Here is a 21,900-nt window from a genome sequence, read left to right on the forward strand (position 1 = left end):
CCCTGAGAATGACCCCTGGGTGTGTTCTCACCAGCAGTGTGTCAGACCCGCCGACAATGCTCAGGCCCAGCCCTGTTCGCCCCTTGGAAATCTCAATTGTCGTTTCACAGCCTGGGATAATGGGGCAGGTTGCAGGATCAGAAGCAAAGACTGCTGGTGTTGATGACCTGCTTGTACCTAAAAACAAATTAAAATGAAATAAAATACAAATAAAATTGATTAGAAGGCACATACAGTAAACTTGCCACACTGGTGGTCTCTGGGAGATGAAGCAGGAAAATGGGCCCAAGACTGGTGACAAGGAAGACTTCAAACTCACCTTAATCTTTTAGTGATTATTTTAAACTACCAAACAAATATGATTAAGTTCTCATTGTTAATTTAGAGTGGTAGGCACAAAATTACCTGTTAAGTTATTTTTTGCACTATTTCTGTATTTTTTTAAGTTGCTACAGATGATATATTTAAGGAACGAGAACAGAGAGTTGAATTGAACCTCTAGTTTCACTATTTTGCATTTCACTGGAGCCAAATAAACTTCTTATGAAATCATGATTTGAAAAGCTCAGAAGTGAGATGTGTGGCAGGGCCCAAAACACAGTCAGGGAAGACCACAAAACGCACAGAACATGAATAATTTTTGTGATGGTGCCTGCCTTTCAGGGCTTTTCTGTTTTTGTTCTCCTTTTCTGGTTATTGTGCAGTATCTCTTCTCAGGTAACCAAAAGTGAGCATTATGGAGCTGCACTTAATAGATTTTTTAAAAAAAGATTTTATTCATTTATTTTTAGAGAGAGGGGACGGGAGAAAGAGGGAGAGAAACATTGGCGTGCCATTGCCTTGCGCACATCCCCAACTGGGGACCTGGCCCTCAACCTAGGCATGTGCCCCGAATGGAAATTGAACCAGTGACCCCTAGGTTCACAGGCCGGCACTCAGTCCCCTGAGCCACACCAGGCAGGGCTTTAGCTGCATTTAATATCTGAGTTTATAATCAAGTGAGATCACTTGCAATATCTTTCCTGTGTCTTACATGATGTTTTATAAACTCATATAATACATATTGGTACATATATGCTCAGAATTGAAGAGATCAGAATAGATTATGAAAAACCGAGGTGAATATAAGTTTATACCTCATTGTTTTATAGTCTTCATATCCTCTGATTTATGAAAGAGCATACAGCAAATAGCACATTTTGGGCAAGCGGGACACTTGGTAAAGTAGCTTTAGACAAGACGCTCTCTTTTTGGGAAATCAGAGACAGACTGGTTTCTGGCTTCTGAAGTGGTAAGAGCATGTGTAAGATATTTTTTTTATGTTACATTTTCTTTTAACATTTCATATTTTTATAGGCAATGCTATTTAGGGATCAATACAAAATTAAAAATGAGAAAATTTCCACTAAGTTTCTCCTAACAATTTATTGACCTATCCAGTCTTTCTAAATAATCATTTTTGTCAAATATGTATTAAGACTTTTTTGTCCAACTATATTACGAATGTTTTAAACTGCTGTTTCCTTAAAAACCTGTCAAAATAAGTGAATGTTATCCAAAGAGATTTTCCCCAACTTCAGAAAAAGTTATGTGTTTAAGCATTTTTCTTCAGTATTGCAAAGCTTGAAATTTATTGTTTTATTAAATATGAGTGTAATTTTTCTTAAAAAATAACTGGAAGTTATAATTTGTGTCTCAACATATTAGACCGGTGTTTTAATGATATGAAAGTGTTGTCCCATGGTTCACATATAACCATTTCATTTGATAAGATCTACTATGACATCCAAGTGACAGAACTTAGATTGACCACAAATACCTATGACAATGACTAGCATTTTTTAAGAGCTTGTTGTAGTACCAGGCACCATTCCACTGGTGAATTGGTATCACTGTAACCATTTATACTATATCCATTTAGAAAACTGAGGCCTAGAGAAGTTAAATTACTTGCTCAGTATAAAAATAAAAAGAAATGTACAAAATAATGTATTCAATTCATCAGTCAGAAACCCGGAATCAAGGTACCTTAGCAAATGACCCTTGGAGAGCAGAGTACACCATTCCTTTGTTTTAGAGATGGAGAAGCTGAGACTCACAGAGGGAGGACAGGTTTCTTAAGGCTGATTACTGGATAGCACACAGATCATCTGCCTAATGGTCAGAACTCCTTCTTTTCTTTATACTATCCTTTCACCAAAGGGTTCCCTGACTATAGTCTTTTAAACACTGAGCTCCAGGCAGGCAGCTGGCTCTTAAGTAAAGTCTGAGCGCACCACATTTTAGGACTCACACGACCAGCCCTTACCGCGGATGGGCTCTGGTTCCGGGGAGCCAGATCGTGGGACCACTGGAGACTGGGAACTGTTCTTTTTTTCTCCATTGGTTATACCAGCTGCTGAAGCAAGAGCCTGGGAATCCGGATTCTCAGAATGAACGGTAAGTTTCACTGTTGTCTTTGCTGTTTTCAAAAGGCTTATAAACTGGCAGGGGGTTAGTGTGGAGGGAAAACAAAATTCAAAGACAAATTAGTATACTTATACAAATAAGTCACTATTACAGTTGGGATCTAAAACTCTCTACAACTGAAAGAAAACTCAGAGGCAAATTCTTTTCTTGTCAAGACTTGAGGGGGTCAAGATAGAATGGTTATACTTTCTTTCTAGTTTCTTTAATTGTCTAATATTGATTAAGGCCATAATTAACTTCTATTTGTAAGTCTAGTTCTCACTTCTCTTCCTTATGTAAGTATAGGGATTTCAACATTTTAAATTTTCAATTAGTTTCATCCATTTCTTTGGATCACTACAACCTTAGAATACATACGGGGCATTTTACCCCTATCTTGATTCTACAGAGAATCTGAAGTAGCTTACACAAACACTTTTAATAAAATGGAAAACCTTATGTTAAAAGCAGGATAAGGAAAATTATGCAACAGAAGAATCAAACCAAATACAAAGTTAGAACATTGATGCCCGAATTAAAGGGTCAACCTATACAATTATTAAAACTGAATGAAAAAAAAAGATTTAAGCTTCTTGCTGGCCAGTGTAGAAATGGAAACATTTGCACACCAAATCTCAAGAGAAACATAGTGCTTTCCCTAGCACTTCTCTGTGAAAGACCTCAAGCAAGATTTCTAAGGATTATGAAGACTTTTGATGAGGAAGAAACTCAGGTACAAATAACTGTTAACCCCAATTAAAGTTATACATTTCTCTGAACCAACTTCAGCTAGCTTTATTTCATTTAATGGCTGAGGGCTAAAATCTGTTTATAAAGCAATATACATAGTGGCTAGCTAGTTATGGGAACAAACATTCATAAAAACATTCCTTTGGTCTTAACATTAAGTTAATCTTGGTTTGGAAATTTAAACTTTTCCTAAGGGAAAAATGAAATGATAGGAAATGATATTTATGTAAATGTCCACTGAATACTGAATTTACCAGATAACAGCAAATAGCTCAATATTGCCTTGATTGGAAAATAGAAAATAAAAACTGAAGAACTTCCAAATACTCTTTTCTCTTCCACAGGATGTTTGTCTAATATAACTATACAGCTCTGATTCCCTATGACCAGCCACACAGATACACACAGACACAGACACACATACACACAGACACACTTGAGCCATGCCCAAGGATGGTTTCACAGCACAGTTTGCTTCTTTTTTTTTTAAAGATAAAAAGTACCTTTTCAACAGGATAGCCAACAACAACTTCATCATCTATAGCCAAGATCTGATCTCCAACTTTGAGCCGTCCATCCTAAATAGAAACATAAAAGATTTGAGGGATTTTGCAGAAGTAACTTTCCTCTCTCCCATTTTCGGACATGAGAAAGGTAAAGCCTCACCTTGGCTGCTACCCCATGCTCTGTTAAACTTTTTATGATGACTCCACTGACTGTATCCTCCTCACTGATAGCGATGCCCAAGCCCCCTTGATCCTAGAGAAATAAAAACAAGACCACTCAGAAAATTTGAAAAATGAAATTTATCCAAATGGAAAGAAACGTGTCGTACATTCTGAATGTCGTCTTCTACCCAGGAGTAAAAAAGAAATTTAAACTGTTCTAATGTCTTTGCATATGAAAAGAAGAGATTTCTAATAGAAATTTCTTATGCAAACTTTCACATTTTTTAAATAGGAATAAATTATCCTTCATTAAATATTCAAATACAGGCTGGGGGCAAAAGCAGGTTTATAGCTGTTCATATGGAAAATAATGCAATAATTAGCAAATAATACAAGAATAAATTGTGTTTTGCACACTCACAACTGTAAGTCTACTTCTGCCCCGCACCCTATTTTCATTTCTCCCATATGCCTGCTTTTCTAGTATTTTTAGCATATATATCCAGCAACATATCTCTAGGACATTTAGCAGAATGGAAACAAAAAAGCATTCAATAATTCAGTGAACATACAATGCTTGAGAATTTAATTGGGTGTAACTGGCTAAGTCAATCAAAGTATGCCCCTGCTTTCTCTTCTGGCCTCAGCTTACAAATAACAAGCAAGACTGGCTCCTTCATCCCCTCAGCACCTGTCTTTCTTTAGCAGCTGGGCTGCAATAACTGCTGTATGCTCTGTCCTTGCTGGGGCTCAGTACCTAGAGAGGTTTCTCCAGGGATCTGTGTTTTGATTGGGTGCAGAATGAAAACACTCTCAACCCTGAGCCCAAAGACCTGTACTGAAAACCTGGCAGGGCTAGACAGTGATATCTACTTTGTATTTTCCACATTTGCTTTTATCAAAACCAAATGTTCAATAATACTAGCTTTTACCTTTCTTTAATATTTATGTTCATAAAATTAAAATAGGGTTTTGAACATTTTTGTTCTAGTTTGAGCTGAGATCCTCTGCTACTACAGTCGCCACCCACGGAAACATGAAGCAACAAGATAAAAGGGAACCTCTACATCTTCCATCTGGCAAGTTGACATGGCAGCCAAAGCCAGCCATCGGGCGTTTCAGGTCACGACCATGACATTCAGGGAAGGCTTCACCAGCGTTTTAAAGAGCATCAGTACTGGATTTTCTGAGGTAGATTATTAATGCTCGACAACTCCCAGACTGTCACTGTGCATCTCTCTGCCACCACTCTCTTTCCAGGCAATGAGTCATGTGTATGACACAGAGCTGCACTTTTAGAGTGAACAGAGCTTGGTTCTAATTTACTTCCTGCCTGACTGTAAAAATTTGGATACGCCACTTCAATCTCTAAATCTCAATTTTCTTACTTAAGAACAAACAAAAGAAGGAATAATAATACTTGCCCAATAGCAAGGTTGCTATGAGGAACAAATGTAATAAGAAAGAGCTTCAAAAGTTGATGTATTATACAAGTGTTGTTATTATTAATATATTCCTTCTGCTAATAGTTCTATAGGATATACTCAAACTTACTTCAGACAAATTGTTTAAACGTGTTAGTATTTTGAAACTTTGAAATCTGATCTAGTAGTCAAAGAATAAGGCTTAAGAAATAGGAAGGTCAATGTTCTACACACTGACAAAATCACAATGCCAATGCTAAATGTAAATAACTTAGTTAACCTCTACTTGGGATTTTCCACAAAAAGGTCTTTCCTATTATTACAAAGATACACTTGTTTGGATAAGCATTACTCTGTATCTACAATAACTGTATATACTCAATTCTGAGATTTGATTCTATTATTGTATATTCACTTAACTGTATTCAGTGGGCATTTGCTGGTTGTTTACCTAGCTCTCATTCTCATCTTTCTCCTTTGTACAAACTCACAGATTTTCATTAGAATATCCAGTCCCCCTTCCCCTGCTGCCTCAAACAACATGCATACTCTCTCCTTCTCTCTTTGCCTATGTTTTCAGTGGTGATGTTCAAACATGTTCATAAACTGTTTGATATTTTCCCCTTCAAAAAGGGATTCCTAACTGTGAGCTGGACTTGGTGACCTGATTAATAAACAGGATAAAGCAGAAGTGCTAATGTGCCATTGCACAATGAGGTCAAAAAGGGCCTAAGAGTCTCTTCCTTGCTCCTTCTCTTGGGTCATTTACTCAGAGAGAAGCCAGATGTCATGTCATGAGGACACTCCAGCCACCCTGTGCAAAGGAAATAAGGACTCTCGACAACAGCCATCTGACCAACCCATCGTGATTGGATGTGGACCCTCTAGCCCTGGTCAAGCCTTCAGGTGATTTGCAGCTCTAGCTGGAAGTTTGCTGGCAACTGTATGAGAGAGTCTGAACCAGACCATCCAGCTGAACTGCTCCCAAATTCATGAACCACAGAAACTGCGAGAATAATAAATATCTATTAAGTTGCTAATTTTAAGGTAATTTGTTATGTAGCAATAGAAAAAATAGCTCCAAGGATGAATTTTAAGTCAACTGCACAATTTTATTCCATGGTGCTAGTCCTCAGCTCAGGAGTAGGTATATAATATGAACTGGCTCAATTAAGATGAATCTCAGGACTTCTGTTCAGAATTTCGGGACCTTCTCTCCTCCAACCACCAATTATACGTGAAAGAAGTACCACATGACCCCAATTATGGTTCGTAACCGTTTAAAACTGAGGAAGACCTGCCTTGGGATCAAGCTGACACTGTGGATAGCTATTCCTTCTGCTAATAGTGCAGGGGAAGGGAAGCACTGGTTCTGACGACCCTGTAGATCCACAAGATCAACTCTCTTGAGCCCATCAATCTCCTTCTTTAAGAGTGAAGGAGTATGTTTTTCTGTAATTTTCAACAGCCTGTCCTAAAAGGAACAATAAACTAGATACACATCTACATGTATAAACATTCCCCAATCCCACTTAGAATATTACAAAAGCAAATATATACACAGCTACAGACAATTTATTGATCTCAAGGCAGGATGACATATAAATAAGGATGACAGGGTGTGAGTGTGCAACTTCTTTTCTAGCTGTTCAACTTTCCACATCACTTCTGCCACAGTACATTTAGTTCTTTATAAAAAAAAAGATCTGAGAAGCATTGTTTTGAGCTAGTTATAAAAACACCACCATAAAGGGAATGTGAAACAAATTAAGGAAATATATTTATAAAGGAACAGTTGTATAATTAAAGAGCTAAAAATGAGTAAATAGGAATTAAAAGAACAAAACTACACATGCTTCATTATCAGGAGAACTTCTTTGAGGTTGGAGGATATCCTAAAATTTAGAAGAAGAAAAACTTTTAATTGTATTTGAAGACTTTTACCATATAAAATTGAATGGGTATGAAACATATCTGGCAATCATGTAAGTTTGTTACTTGGTTTGATGCATATGTACTTTCCTACAGCAAAATGAGCTAAAAATAAATCTTTAACCAAAGGTATTGGTTTCTTAAATGAACTAGCATTTCAGTCAGCCACTGAGTGTTCATTTATGAACGCATATACGTTATGAACTTTTTGTTTATACTTCTATTTTCCCACTTATAAAAATAATTAGAAGAAAAAAAAGATAATCGACCTGTTAAGAGAGTTTCTAAGGAGTCAAAATAGAACTCAATATGACCTGTCACATTAGCTCCCACTTTGAAATAGTACAAAAACTATTCTCTCCTTCCTGACTCTCCCATCTTGACATCTTTTCCCTTGTGCACATGCTCTTCATAAGCATTCATCATTTTTCCCTTACAAATGCTTAGTAGGAACTATGGTACACCATTCTATGTAAGATAATGGGAGAGAAAGTTTAAGAGTTATTTTTCTCAAAACACAATTTAGATGTATAGAAAATATACCCACATGGAAGTTTAGCATAAGAGATATGCTCTTGTGCATAGCTAAATGACAAATAAATGAAGACTTTAATAATAACCATTATATAGGCCAGAAAACTGAAGAAATATTTCAGAATATTTGAAAATTATTTCAAAATATTTCAAGCTAGATCTTGAGTTATATAGGATTTAGATAAACTAAACTAAAAAAAAATAATAAGATGGACATCCCAATACAAGAAAAGACAAGGTGGGATGAATTCTTAAAAAAATCTCCATGGGCCCTTGAGTCAAGTTAGTTTAAATGAAGCAGGGGATATTATAAGGGAGCTGAGAAAGGTAATGCAACCCTGAAATCAGCAGGGGAAAGAGGAAGGTATTAATTTGCTCTCTTAAATGGCAACAGAAGGAGGGATTCTTAAGTGCATAGACTTCGGTGGTAGAAAACAAAGAGGCTTTAAAGACTTTTCTTTTCGCTCCACCTACACCATGAATTGCCCATTTAGAAGGACTCCTTTTAAATGTATAGGCAGGGTTATCTATTATAAAAAAGAAAGCAATAAAGTCACAGTATTTTTTTTCTCTCAAGTAGGGAGAAAAAATAGGTTCTGACCATGTGCTAGGCATTATGCCAACCACTTTATAAAGAACTCATTTAATATTTACAATTACCTACATCAAAGATCATATTGTCATCTCCTATTTACAGGTGGGAAAACTGAAGCAAATGTCGATCACACAATGTGCCAAGTAAACGAGGTCTTTCCAGAAGGTATCCAGCCATGTGATATGAAAAATAGAGACATTTATTGAAAAAAATACAAGATACAAGAAACATTGTACATAGGACAATGATTCCTCAGAACCCTTCAAAATAGGCACTTTGAGACCTCACACAATTCTCCTAATTGTCATCAGCTGCCCCTGAAAATTTTCTTGAATTTCATCAAAGGTTTGAAATCTGTGCCCTTTCAAAGATGATTTTAGTTTTGGGGAAAGCCAGAAGTCACAGTCAAATCTCAGATGTAGAGGGGCTGAGTCACCTGGGTGATGTGATGTTTCACAAAAAAAGCTCTGTATAAGATGTGATGCATGTGTGGGTATATTGTTGTGATAAAGCTGCCAATCACCAGCTGCCCATAGCTGCAGCCTTCTGAATCATGGATAATTCCATGGAGGAATGTGTAAGCTTAATGCAAAATTTGAGGCAGATTTGTTGCTCTACTTGTTCAGTGATTTTTGAATGCAACAACCACACAGTACACATGCTCACTCAACAGCATCTAGCACTCCCACTGCCTAGTACAGTGAAGTTGTCGCTGTTAATGCATGCACATTCCAGTCTACTCATCTTGCCTGCCAAATTGCAATGCTGTCGCACAAACCATACTGGTTGTATTAACAGTGGCTTGACTTTTTCCGGACAACCCTTGTATACCTGATAAAGAATGGATTCTATCCTGACAGACTGACTGTTGCTAAAGCTCAGGTACTGTGACATAATGCTGCATGGCCTCATGGCTGGAGAGTGGCAGCACTTTACGCAAATATCGTCCTATCCCCCTTCCACCTTCTTCCTTCCTCTTCTCCCTCAGTACTTTACTGTTTTCTGCTCATACTCTCACTCATCCTGTCCACTTGCCGTCCAGCATGAGCCTACAGCACCTGAAAGCGTTTACAGGTTTCTATTCAGCAAGTCACTTCTTTAAAACTGTCATTTGAACCTAAGGTTCAGATCTTTTCAAAAGCAAATACCTCACTGGTGTCTATCAGTGAGACTTTTGGTAATGTAAGCTTTCAGTTTTGTGAAGGAAAAGGAACTATAACTTTCTTTATTCTTTACTTTCCCTCACTGCAGATCCTCTGTAAATAAATCGAAGGAGGGACTGTGAAATTTTAGACCATAAAAGAGGAAAAGTGGGGTCCCTGCTAAAATTTCAATTAGCAGAGTAGTTCTCACACTTTAGTTTTCATTGAAATCATCGAGAAGGCTTATTGAAACACAGAGTAGGAGGCCCACCCCAGAGTTACTCATTCAGTAGGTCTGAGTGGCCCCAAACATCTGCATTTCTAACAAGATCCCAGGTAATACTGTTGCTGCTGGTCTGGAGACCACACTTTAGAGAACCAGTAGATTAGAACAGTGGTGTGAAGGGACTCTTTATCATTTCACTCTAATTCAAAGCAGATTTACCTTGGGAAGCTCCAGATGTTGTACATTTTTAAATGAACTGAGGTCCACAGTTGCAACGGAAGTTGTAACACTTGGTTCAGCCTGACAGAGGGAAAGAAATGGCAAAAACAGCAAGTGAGTGTTATGTGTTTTTGTTTGTTTAAATATAAGGGCCACTTATTCAAAGTTATTTCATGTATTGTAATTAATTATTACTATTTTAACATTTTATGACATTTATGAACAGAATATCCTCTTCAAAATACTAACAAGGTGTGCTTAGACAGCAATTATTTTAGAGCACAGAGACACACAATATGGTTTTCAAACTGCCTGGATTGACTCTATAATGAAATCTACTAGCACTCCAGCTACCAAACATAGAACACCAGCAGAGGTACCATTTGCTCTTTTTTACTGTGTTAGTCATCAAGTGATTTTAGAAGCTATTAAATGTTTTACCTGAAAATTATTAAAATACTCCATTTCAATAAGGGATATATTTGGTACAACCCATGTGAAAATAAAATTTTCTCCTTTATAATCATAAAAAATCACTTCACGCAGTTCACCATTATGAGAAACAACTCTGTTCACCTAAATGAGACAATAGGTCGTGCATCTATCTTATGCATAGATAAAGCTTCATGTTTATATGTTTATTTAGGGAATAGTGTTTCCTTTCCTACACCTTCTCTCATTGATACGCATTATGGCTCTTCTAATTTTAAACTTTCCTTTTTCTATTATAGCCTTCTATTCATCTAAAACACATACCCAAAGCTTTAACAAATAAAAACAGAACATCCACCATAACACTTTGAATTTTTTTGTTACCCCCTAGCCACTGCCTTCTTTTTCCTAACTTCTTACCCATTTTTTTTGCTTTCTCAGAACTCACTAACAATTTCCTACTTGCCGAGTCTAATGGACTTTCTTTATTCATCTTCTTACTTGACCTCTCTGCAGCAATCAGAGTTGTAGAATATACTCCGCTTCTTCTAATGTGCTCTCCTCAGCTGTTATGCAATATGTTCATCTGGTTCTTTTTCATCATCTATGACCACTCTGTGTTAGCCTTATTCCTTATTGATGGTCATACATAAGCCTGTGCTTGGTCCTCTTCTAAACATTCTCTATAGGCAAGAACCTAAGCTTTCACACCAAATCTGCACCTCAGGTAATCCATCTCTAAACACTAGACCAAATATACACTGTACTTCAATCTTAAGCTGCCTCAAATACATGAGTTTTATTTTTACAAATATTTGTTCCTTTAAAGTTTTTTTTTTTTGTTTTTTTTTTGTAAATATCAGCCATCCATAAAGTCACTAAGTCAGACACCTGGAAGTCTTGTACATCTTATTTCATTTACCAGCCTATTCCCTGCTCAAAGAAGAGCACCTATACAGGGTGGATACCCAATAAATATTTGTTGAAAATAAATTCAAAACCATTCATCTCTCCTCAATTAGTACATTTAGCTGCAGATGAAATATTTAGATAGGTCTTATTCATATGGTGTATATGATGTAACCATTTCCTTTTTTTTTTTTACATTAATTCAGGACCTTGTTATCTTTCTCCTGAACTACTCTGATAATTTCCTTACTCCCTTTAATTTAACTTCCCTTCCCTGCAACCTTTGATTTTCCTCTGCACCATTTCCAAAGGAGTTTTGAAAAACACAATTCTCATTCTTTGAGTACCCAACCACATGGCTTCAAAGACAAAGTTTTCATCACATTCTCATGATCTGACCCTCCCTCCCTTTTAAGTGACCCTCACAGCTTGCGTTCCCTGCCTCTCATGGTTCAGGATGCCCTGAAGTTTTCAACGGTCTGCATTTTCCAGAGCCTCCACAGTCCATGCCCTCTGCTTGCAATGTTTTTGCCCCCAAGTCTTCTACTTCCAACCTACAAGTAATTCCCCCTCTAAAGTCTTATTCTCACTCTCTCTCCAGGGGTGGAATTGACACCTCCTCTTCTACCTTCATTATCCTCTATGTAAACTCTACTACTAGCCTTCATGTAAGCGGTAAGCTTATTTACTCAAGTGCTTCTTGTACTAGGCTGTAAACTTCATGGTGGCCAAGGCTAGGACTTACTTATCTTTGATAGTCTGTAAGTGTTCTATATTTGTTAGCAGAATTAGTAAGTTGTGTATCAATTATATCTTCCCAGAGAAGCACACTTAAGCTGCATACCTCCTTATTTTGAAGATTCTCTGAGTTCGAAGACAAAGGTTCTACTGTATTTCCAGGACATACGGCCATCTGACTCACTGCATCTTTATTCCTAAAAGAAAATACATTGACCTACTTATCAAATCACAATGATTCATATTATTTTCAGTCTTTTACTTTGAGACTCAGAAAGATTACTAGAGAAAACTCTGAAATTCCAAAGACCTGGAACTTATAAATGTCTTATTTTCATTCAAAAGATCTTAGAATTGAAAAGGCTAACAATGTATTCAGTAAATCAGAGTAAGAAAATGCTCACCTGATAAAAATTATTTTCACTTTAGAAGGGGCACATTTAATGATTGATGAAGCATTCTGATGACTTCGTCCATATAAAATTTGACCATTGATCTATGGGAAATAAATATCATTAACTGAGCCTGGAATTTTAATTTTGTAAATTTTTATTCTACCTAGCTCATGAAAATCATATTTATTTCTTCCTTTAAAATATTTTATATACATATGTTTATATATACATGCATATATATAATCTCTTTCCCAGAACATGAACCTGACTTTGAAAAAGCTCATATTAAAAGCCAGCATTAAAAAGATGTCATATAGTCTTATCTCCCTGGACAAAAGAGGCAGCGCTTGGACTGACTGTAGGAGAGCAGACAGTGAACTTCTTGGCAGGCACTGGGCTTGAGCATGCTTTGTATAAAGCAAGGGCTCTGTGGAAGCACTTGTGACCTGCACAGAACATCCTGAGAAGTCAGTCCCCTACTGTCATTTCTAGTTATACTCAAAACTCAAGCTCTGGGTGTAGGCCACTGGGAGAAGCAATGCCCACAGATTCAGGATTTGGGCAGGACACTGTGTCTATGTAGCAAAGTCCCTGATGGAAAATTCCAGTCTTCTAGCCATTTAGCTATTGCTGACTGAGCCATTAGAAATATAAAACGTACAGGGAAGGGTATTAAGACAATATAAAAATATGTGGATCCCAGCCTACAGGAAGCAAGGAGAAACAAAACAAGCAAATGCAATTCTAAACACTATAAAGCATGATCCACAAATTTATTGTGTGTGGCAGGCTGAGTTACTGTTTTAGTTATTTAGCCTTAACCTCGACCCCAATGTACCCAACATCCATCACTCTACCATTAGGGATTCAACTTACAGAATGTCTAATGGGTCAGTCTCATTACTGAGGAATGATTGGTCATTTGGCTTTTCAAAAGCTACTAATAAATGCAGCACACACAAAAAAAGGTTTTTTGAAGTGTAATCTTTATTACTGTCTTGGGGCAAAAACTGTTTCTGGTGCTACACAGTCATGACCTTTAAATGGAAGTTAATGGGAACATAGACTCTACTTAGTAGAGACTTGGTTTAGTGCTAAATTTGCTGCAGTGCATCTATTTTATTAGGTAAGCGACAGTTTTCCCCATCTCCATATGAGGCCCAGGTGAATTTTCTAGAAACTGATGATTCCACTGCACTGATTCCACAAAGTATATTCAGCATTTTCCACAAGAAATTACCTCTAGAAGCTCATCTGCAATCTTCAATCGACCATCTTTTCCAGCTGCTCCATTTGGATCAATCCCCACTATAAAGACACTCATTCTGGATCGGTCTTTGTTCCCAGCAAGACTTAGACCCAAACCACTACGACCTTTCTCCAGTTCAATCATATGTAGCTCTCCTGTGAGAGTTCCATAACGTTCTCTGATATTTTCTACACACAACAACAACAATAACAACAAAATTACAGGTACTGAGAGTTAATTCAGTCAAATGTTTTCCTATAGAAAGCTGCTTAGAATAGCCTCAAAAGGGCATTATTTGTACCAAAAGATGCTTGGCAGTTAAGAAAATCTAAGTAGACTGGCCACCAGGGCACTAAGACTGATTTCCTGGAATGCTCAAACTTTGAGGAATTTCTTTGCATCCAGGGTGCAGAGAGTACCCAGTATCTGATCAGTTGGTTTACCTGGGGTGGTCAGTTCCAAGAGTGATTCATATTAACAAACTCAGACTATGATTAAAATAGAAATTTATCATTTGCAGAAGAGAACAAAAAAATCTAGAATATTCATCATGATTGGTCAGTAGAAGCTTTTCTCCTGCATGTCATAGCATGTTGGGCAGTTACTTGGCCCATATATCTAGAGTAAAGGGAATGAATTTTGTTATTGCACAGAGTCAGGACACATGAGTGTACCTGTCCCACCTTTCAGACACATGTCCTAAGTAGATGAGACCCCTCATATCTTCCATCCCACATGTTCAAGAGTTAGAACCAAATGTAGGTGCCCTGTGTCACAGGCCCAGATAAGGAATCAGCCAGGAGCAACACTAACTGACAGGCATGTGACTGAGCCATCTTGGAGGCCCAGCCCAAGTGAATGCAGTCTACCACAGGACCTTCACAGATCAATAATAATAAACTGTTTTCTCAAGCCATTAAAGTTGGGGGCAGCCAGTGATATGATAATAGGTAACTGAAACATTCCATTTAACGCTTTCCTCAGAATGTATTCTGGCCACCTTGGTGGATTGGCAATATGCTCTAATTTCATTGAAAACAGACTGAGAACTGTAAATTTTACAAATCCTCTCTTAAAAAATGTTACTATATGGCTGACATGTATTCTATATTGATTCTTAACTGGGTAATTTCATAAACTGCCATTTCCTGAATCCTTCTAGAATCTAGCAACATAACTTTTACATTCTGTACTTCTGAATAGCATATGCCATAGGTTTCTTAAAGGAAATAATTCTATTTTTAAAATGAAACTTTTTAAAGCACTGACACATTTATAACTCTTGGGTGAATTTTTAATGTTTTCCTGTAAAATGGTTTCTTTCCTTAGAAAACAGAGACACCCCAATGATCCTACTAACAGCTGCCTTTGAATGCTTCCGGTACATCAGGCATTGTACTCAGCACCCCTCAGACATTATCTAATTTGAAGTGAGCAAATGGAGATAAAAAGTGCATTTTAAAAGAGGAATAAACCACTAAGCTAAAACTTAGAGGTGGTTAAACAATTTGTCAAATGCCCAAAGTTTTTATCTCAATAATTGTACTACATTACCATTCAAGTAGAGAAAACACCACATTTCAAGGAGTAGTATCAACAACAATTGGAGGAATCTGAAGCCTAGAGAGGGGCGATGACCTGTTCTAGACCACAGGTCGTTGATGTAGTAATAGCTCCTGAGCGAGTGTCCTGTCCTTTCTAATTCTTATAGAAATGGCAAAGTGAGCCTTAATAGAAATGTGGACTTGAATAAAAGAAGGAATATGATTTCATGCCTTGGGAATGCGTGCTGTATTCAAGAAAAAACAAACAGCATTTTTTTCCCACACAAAACTGCAGTATTTATAACTAAAGCTGAAACATCCCTTTTCATTTAGGACATAAGCCTTGAGAACCACAGATCTCTTTTAATACCTCTTATAATTAAATGCATTACAAAAAGAGAACTTACTCCAGCTATACCCAAACTCATCCTCTTTGTCCACTTCTGAGATTTTGCTTGCAGATGATGAGGAAGGATCAGCGCTCATGTCTGCAAATGCAGAAGGAAGGGGCGGAGGCACACTGCACAATGGAGCCTTTTCTGGCTCTGTTTCCAACTGACTGGGTGCCTGTGGGAACAAGAGGAATGCAGTGGGTAAGTGCAGCTTAAGGGGAAAAAAGTTAAGGAAAAGAAATGAGACAATAATGTCAAAAACAAAAAAAAAATGGCTTTAAAATATCTGACACATAAATAATGGGAAATATAAATACATTTATAAATAAAATGGCAGACAGGATTCAGGTGAAGTTTACAAAAATAAAGTGGTATGTTCACAGAACAATTCATTAAATTATTATTTGGTATTTTAAAGTGATGAACTATTCAATTTTAAGGCTTAATAGCCTAAGATAAAAAATGATGTAAACTTCCCCTTTTGGAAATTTTCATTCATAGGTTATCATAAATGTCCTGGGGTCTAGGCAAGATTTGGGAGGGGTCTAGGAAAGGCTTCCAAAAAACTAGAAAAAAATAAAGATGTTAATCAAACAATCAAAGAAATTCAAAGCTTGCTAGTGAGACTACATATAAATAATTTTTTATTGCTACCTGAATCCTCTCTCCAAATGACTGTGTCAACAAATCCATGAAAAGGAGCATTACACATGCACGTTCATCTCCCATGAAGCTAGGCTGTTAGTACAGAGCTTACAGACTTGGATCTGAGGGGCTCCTTTTCAGGGACAACACCAGTGTTCCCTTGCCAAGGTAGCTTGCAAGGTAAACGGGAAACATGGGAGAATACTTTGTACAAACCGAAAGTATGGTATACTTGCTGTCACATAGATCCTTATCCAAAATAAGGACGTGGCTTCATCAAGTTATAGATTATCAAACAGAGTGTTAAATTTAAAAGGACGTTAAATCACTGAGTTCACTTTGCAGATTAATAACCCGAGGCTATGAAAAGTGAAAGGTTTTGTTCAAAATCACACAATGCTACTAGAGTTCTTTTTGCTTAATTCCTAACCCAGGGCAATGCACGTTCTATTACACCAGGTTGTCTCCAATTTCCATAGTAAGGCAGTACCTAATTCAAGAGTCAGAGTCACCCAGCTAAAGTTCTAATGTTGGTATGACAGTATCTCTGATGCCTGGAACCTATATTTTCTTATCCTTCTTTATTTCACCTTTCATTCTACATAAAAATCCCTCTAATATATCTCGTTTTATTTTACATGTGTTATTTGGGAAAAAAATGTGATTTAAAAACAAAAGACTTTTACAGAACACACTAAGGGTTAGGCAAGCACAAATACTTGGGGATTACTAATTGGTATCAAGAATCAGAATACCACCAACTATACCTAATACTAAAACTATATGGCACTGAATGTAATCTTTCCTTGATGATTCAGAAAAACTTCAGAATTCTAAGTTACCTCACAATGATCATAATAAACATGAATTACAATTTTCCTGGCAAAGCACAGGAAAGCTGATTGATAGAGACTTACGGAACAATAGATTTTCAAGTTACAGAATGCACTGTATTAAAATGTTCTATTTACACGCCATTGGTCAAACACACAAGAATTATAGTGCAAACTACACCTTTGTTATCTTCCCAAGTACTGGGCCATAAAACTCTCAAACTAACAATTTACAAATAAAAAATAAACAGACCCAGTCAAAGTTCATTATACATATTAAGTTGGGGAGGAATATGTAATTTAAATTTTTTCTGGTTAAAATAAAAAAAAAATTACTTCTCTGTAATGACAAAAAATGTTATCAAGCATGAATTAAGCCCATTTTCATTTTTGAAAATTAGAACAAAATTTAATTTAAATTTCCTATAATTTTATTAAGTTTATGAGTACTAATTTTTAGATATTAATTGCTTCATAACTTTTCTGAGCTGGTATTTTCCTTAACAAACAAATAAACCTGTCTATAAACTATTGAGGATCTTAGGTACATCTTTACACTATGAGTAAATGAAAATGGTGTCCTAACATAGCTAATGAATCATAAAACTAATACAAGCCTTTATTCAAGGCAATTAGGTGTTCTATTTTACTACTCATAAAGCCCTCATTCTAAACTGAGATCATAAAGTTGGCTTGTTGCTAACACTTATAATTTATTAATAAGAATATATCTCTTTAACAAAGATCATTCAGTGTTCATTGGCAAAGATATAAAGTGCACTTGAAATCACTCCATGCTATGTATGCACACAGTATAATGTACACACACAGCACACGGTAACACACCACTTACTCATGAAAATTTCACACTAAGACAAACCTTATATGGTGTGGGAGTAAAAGGGTTAGTTGGGGAACAACGGAAGGTAACTCTACTTGAATTCTGTAATTCCTACAGTAACAGAAAATATATTCCTTCAGATAAATCATCTTTGGTTTTATTCATTATAGTAACATGAAATTCCAATGAATATTCATAAAATGCTTCCTGAAATTGTTCACAGCTTTCTTCCTTTTCATGATCAAATTATAGTCTATTAGATCTTTTAAGTTTTTGTTTCAATTTTGGATTTATAATTTCATCAGAATATGAGAATATCCAAGTCCGGATTTACAAGTGTTGCAACAGTTACATGGTTCCTGGTTCAGGCATTTAAATGGACGTGCTGTATGAATATTCAATGGACTCCTGTAAATACATGATTTTCTGTGGTATAATTAACTCACAGGAGGGATTTTAGGACCACCTTGTGTAAGTTTACTAAAGACTTAAACCATTACAGGGTTTTAAAAATATGATATGTGACAGTATTTCATATATTTGGCAACTAACAAAAACTTAAATATCAGAACATTTAACTCACACCAAAACACAGAAAAGGCACTGCACTCACAATTCTCCCTTACCCTTCAGAAGGACCATCTAATTTCAGCTACAAAAATGAATACTCTCTGGCGAGAAAAATGTGCTTAAGAAAGGATTTACATGCCCACTCCAAACACACAGTTTTTTGTTTTTTTTTCCCCCTGCCCAAATTAAGTAAGCAGTGAACTGGGACAAGGCACAATAGTAACAAAGAACAAAACATCTGCAAAAGGCAATGGCAAGACAATGGGCATTCTCCAACCTTGTCAGCGATGAACTGCAGAGAATCAGCAAATGGGTTAGTGCTGCTGAAGCTGTACTTAGGGTAAAGGTTGTGCGGCAAGGAAGGCAAGGGGGGTTTCTAAAAAGAAACATAACAGGCGCTGAGCGCAAAGAAATGTATTCCAAACAACTCAGTTTTAAAAACCAAGTACTTACAGATTTCAAAAACTGTGCAGAACTAGAGATCCTGTCAGACTGTGAGATCTACTATTAATAATGACATCTTATTAGGCAGTCTAAAACTAAATGTTTACCTCTAGTGACCTGAATCTACGCTTCTATCTAAATCTGGCCACAAACCACACAGGGAAATGAGTCTGTCAAATGGATCCCTAAATTATTTTACTTTTGCTAAATGTCTTCACTATCAAACAGATGTATATATATTTGCCTGCTTTATATACTAAACATGTTTCAAAACTAAAATAGTAAGTTTTTAAAACGTATATTTAAAGGCAAATTATGCTTTTTTTTTAAAGCAAAGAACAGTCTATGTGTTTCAGTATGCAAATTAAATGTTTGCCTGCTAATGCCCTGGTACCTTCATTAATCTTCTATCTCATTTGCCAGTAAGGAAATTTTCATACTTTGACTAGATATTAAGGTTGCTTAAAGTCAATAATTTAGTTAAAAAAAGGTATCAACAATTAAAAAAGTGACTTTACAGTGGTAGTCTCCATTTCTGCCCACTTTTTTTGTAAGTAGGAATACTATATATATATATTTTTTTAAAGTTCTCTATAAAAATTCCCACATTTTTCTATATTGGGCAATTGTTTTGAATAATATTTGAAGTCCTGCCCTAGAGTTTTTCTCATAGGTTTTGTGGCTTACCTGTGTGTGATACATGGAGCTAGGACTTCTGAATTTGAATATACATATTAAAGGCAGGATGACTGCCAGATAGAATTTAGCATTTTCATAGTTTAAGGGGAGGAAAAAAAGTAATTTCCTTAGCACAATAAATTCTTCTTCTCTTCATACCCGCTATCTTTTTCTTTTATTGACTACATCTTTCAGGGGAAACTGCAGACATTTAAAATTCATTTTGGCTCCAATTAAATGTTTGTGTTACTTCTCGCTATAAAAAATTTTTACTGGCAAGATCAAGAGTAGGGAGAGACTGTCACGTGACACCACCCTGCATGGGAGAACACTCTGCAAAGACTACCCTCACTCAGTACGCCTGTACTGAAGTTCACGCCACATTACCCTTTCAATCTGCTCTTCCGCAATGTTTTTCCTACAGAGAGAAGATAGAAAAAAGAAATGGGCACAATGACATTTCTGCTCATCTGAACGTTTGCTCTGCTTTTCAGTTTTAAATGTCAACTCCTGCTTTACAAAAAAGAAGATCACAAATGCCAAGGAATGTGACCATGCATCACGATGGAAGAAATGACTAGGCAGAGATTAAAAACATATCCTAGGCAAAAAAAAAAATTAAAAAAAAAAAACACCTCAGTGCTATGGAAGGTAGAGATTATTTCTAATCCTCATACATGGAATTTTTCTATTTTACATTTCCTTTATAATTCTGTAGAATAATATAAAATAAAACTATAATGGTAAGAAATATAGTATTTAAAAAGAGTTCTAGTTTTTTGTTTTGCTTTCTTGTCTTCCTTCCTTTTTCTTTTTTTTTTATTTGCAGCTCTTACAGGATTAGAATTTGGCCCTGAGAACAGAATATAAAAGTACAGCATGAACACAGCAAGGGAAGTGGTAGATCACTATTATTAAAGAAAGATTTATAGAAACATTATATTTTTTATTAAAAAAATCAATGACGAAACTTTTGTTCATAGTTCCAATGGCTGATAAAAATAGAAATCTTATTAAATAAGAAACAGCATAGGGAAGACAAAAACATTCTCTGGCCGTATTAAAAGGGCCTACCCTTTCCTATGATGATGCAGTCAGACTAAATTCTGTGAACTGTCACACTGGTGGAATAATCAGGGCTAGTTCTGGGACGTTCTAGTTCTTGAACAGTCTAAGAGCCTATGTATAAATTTTTCTTAAAGCTTTATTACACCCACAAACAAAACATTTACCATTAAGAAACTTAGTTACTTGTGATTTTTTTCCCTTTAGATTATAGTAGACTCAATTTATTTCCATAGGGAAGTAAATAATTGAATACAAAATGTATCTCATTTTCAGTTCAAAATTAATTATAATTTCCTAAAGAAAAGGAAAAAAATTCCTGTATCCATCTTAGGTTCTCAGCTGGATCTCTGTAATAAGAAACAGATTAACAAGAGAAAAGTTACATATTGATTTAATGTAAGTTTTATATGACATGGAGCCTTCATAAGGAAATAAAGACCTGAAAAAACAGTTAAATCTGAGCATTTTTATACTAGGTTGGATGAACAGTTAGTAGTAGTGGAAAGTCTCACAGGACAAAAGAATATGAGCTAAGCAGAGTAAACCAGGGGGAACATAGTAAAGTCTGTTCATCTAGTTTCCTCTCAGCATCCCTCCATCTCTTCTTTCCAGGTATAGGAAGGGCATCTCTCACAGGAGGATCTTACAACCTGCTTCAGGGTAAAAAGCGGAGGTCAGAGTCCTTTTAGTACCTGTCTTTTCTCAAATTCCTTTAGCTTAAAATATTCAATATCCAAAGTGCCATACTTTGGGGTGGCATGTCCTGGAACCTTACTTGAGCAACATTTATCCTGGAATAATTGTTATAAAATCAGGCATCATTATAACTCAGATAATAAAATAGAAATATTTTCCAGGTGCGTGAAAAAAAATCTTCCCAGCTCATTAGAAAATGTGGCATTGAAATATTTCTAGTTTAAGTTTTCAAAAAGTAGTACTGAGAATCCTATTCAGCAGTTTATAGTATAGTCCTAAATGATATAAAAGTTTGAAATTAAAAATAAAACGAGAAAATACACAATACCCACCCACACACAAAAAAATAGCTTTAACTTAAACAGCCATTTACCAACATTATCATGCTGTGTCTATGTTTAACACAACAAATGGAAACAAATGTAGAAGGATTTGTAGTTATTTAAACAAACTGAATAGCATTTGAAAAGATTGCAGTATGATGCAGCTCTACCATTTGGCAGATTTTCTCATCTGAATGAATAATTA

General features: G+C 36.1%; 1 protein-coding gene across 15 annotated transcripts in view; it reads right to left on the reverse strand.

Annotated features, from left to right (window-relative positions):
- The window catches only part of MPDZ (multiple PDZ domain crumbs cell polarity complex component), a 172,634-nt gene that overhangs the window by 14,526 nt on the left and 136,208 nt on the right, over positions 1-21,900 (reverse strand). For 8 of the 15 annotated variants that reach the window (XM_054583164.1, XM_054583162.1, XM_054583160.1 and 5 more), the window contains 9 exons: positions 15,613-15,772; positions 13,653-13,849; positions 12,422-12,513; positions 12,124-12,214; positions 9,939-10,019; positions 3,865-3,957; positions 3,702-3,776; positions 2,309-2,483; positions 32-177 (listed from right to left, as the gene is read on the reverse strand). In XM_054583164.1, coding sequence (XP_054439139.1) covers positions 32-177; positions 2,309-2,483; positions 3,702-3,776; positions 3,865-3,957; positions 9,939-10,019; positions 12,124-12,214; positions 12,422-12,513; positions 13,653-13,849; positions 15,613-15,772 — 1,110 coding nt within the window. Of the gene's footprint in view, positions 1-31; positions 178-2,308; positions 2,484-3,701; positions 3,777-3,864; positions 3,958-9,938; positions 10,020-12,123; positions 12,215-12,421; positions 12,514-13,652; positions 13,850-15,612; positions 15,773-17,955; positions 18,028-18,763; positions 18,863-21,900 lie in introns of all 15 variants that reach the window. The other 7 variants (XM_054583155.1, XM_054583151.1, XM_054583156.1 and 4 more) reach the window with 1 other exon arrangement.

Source organism: Pteronotus mesoamericanus, unplaced genomic scaffold, assembly GCF_021234165.1.
Source record: "Pteronotus mesoamericanus isolate MK-2021 breed Mesoamerican mustached bat unplaced genomic scaffold, CSHL_Meso_final contig_73, whole genome shotgun sequence".
Classification (NCBI taxonomy): domain Eukaryota; kingdom Metazoa; phylum Chordata; class Mammalia; order Chiroptera; family Mormoopidae; genus Pteronotus; species Pteronotus mesoamericanus.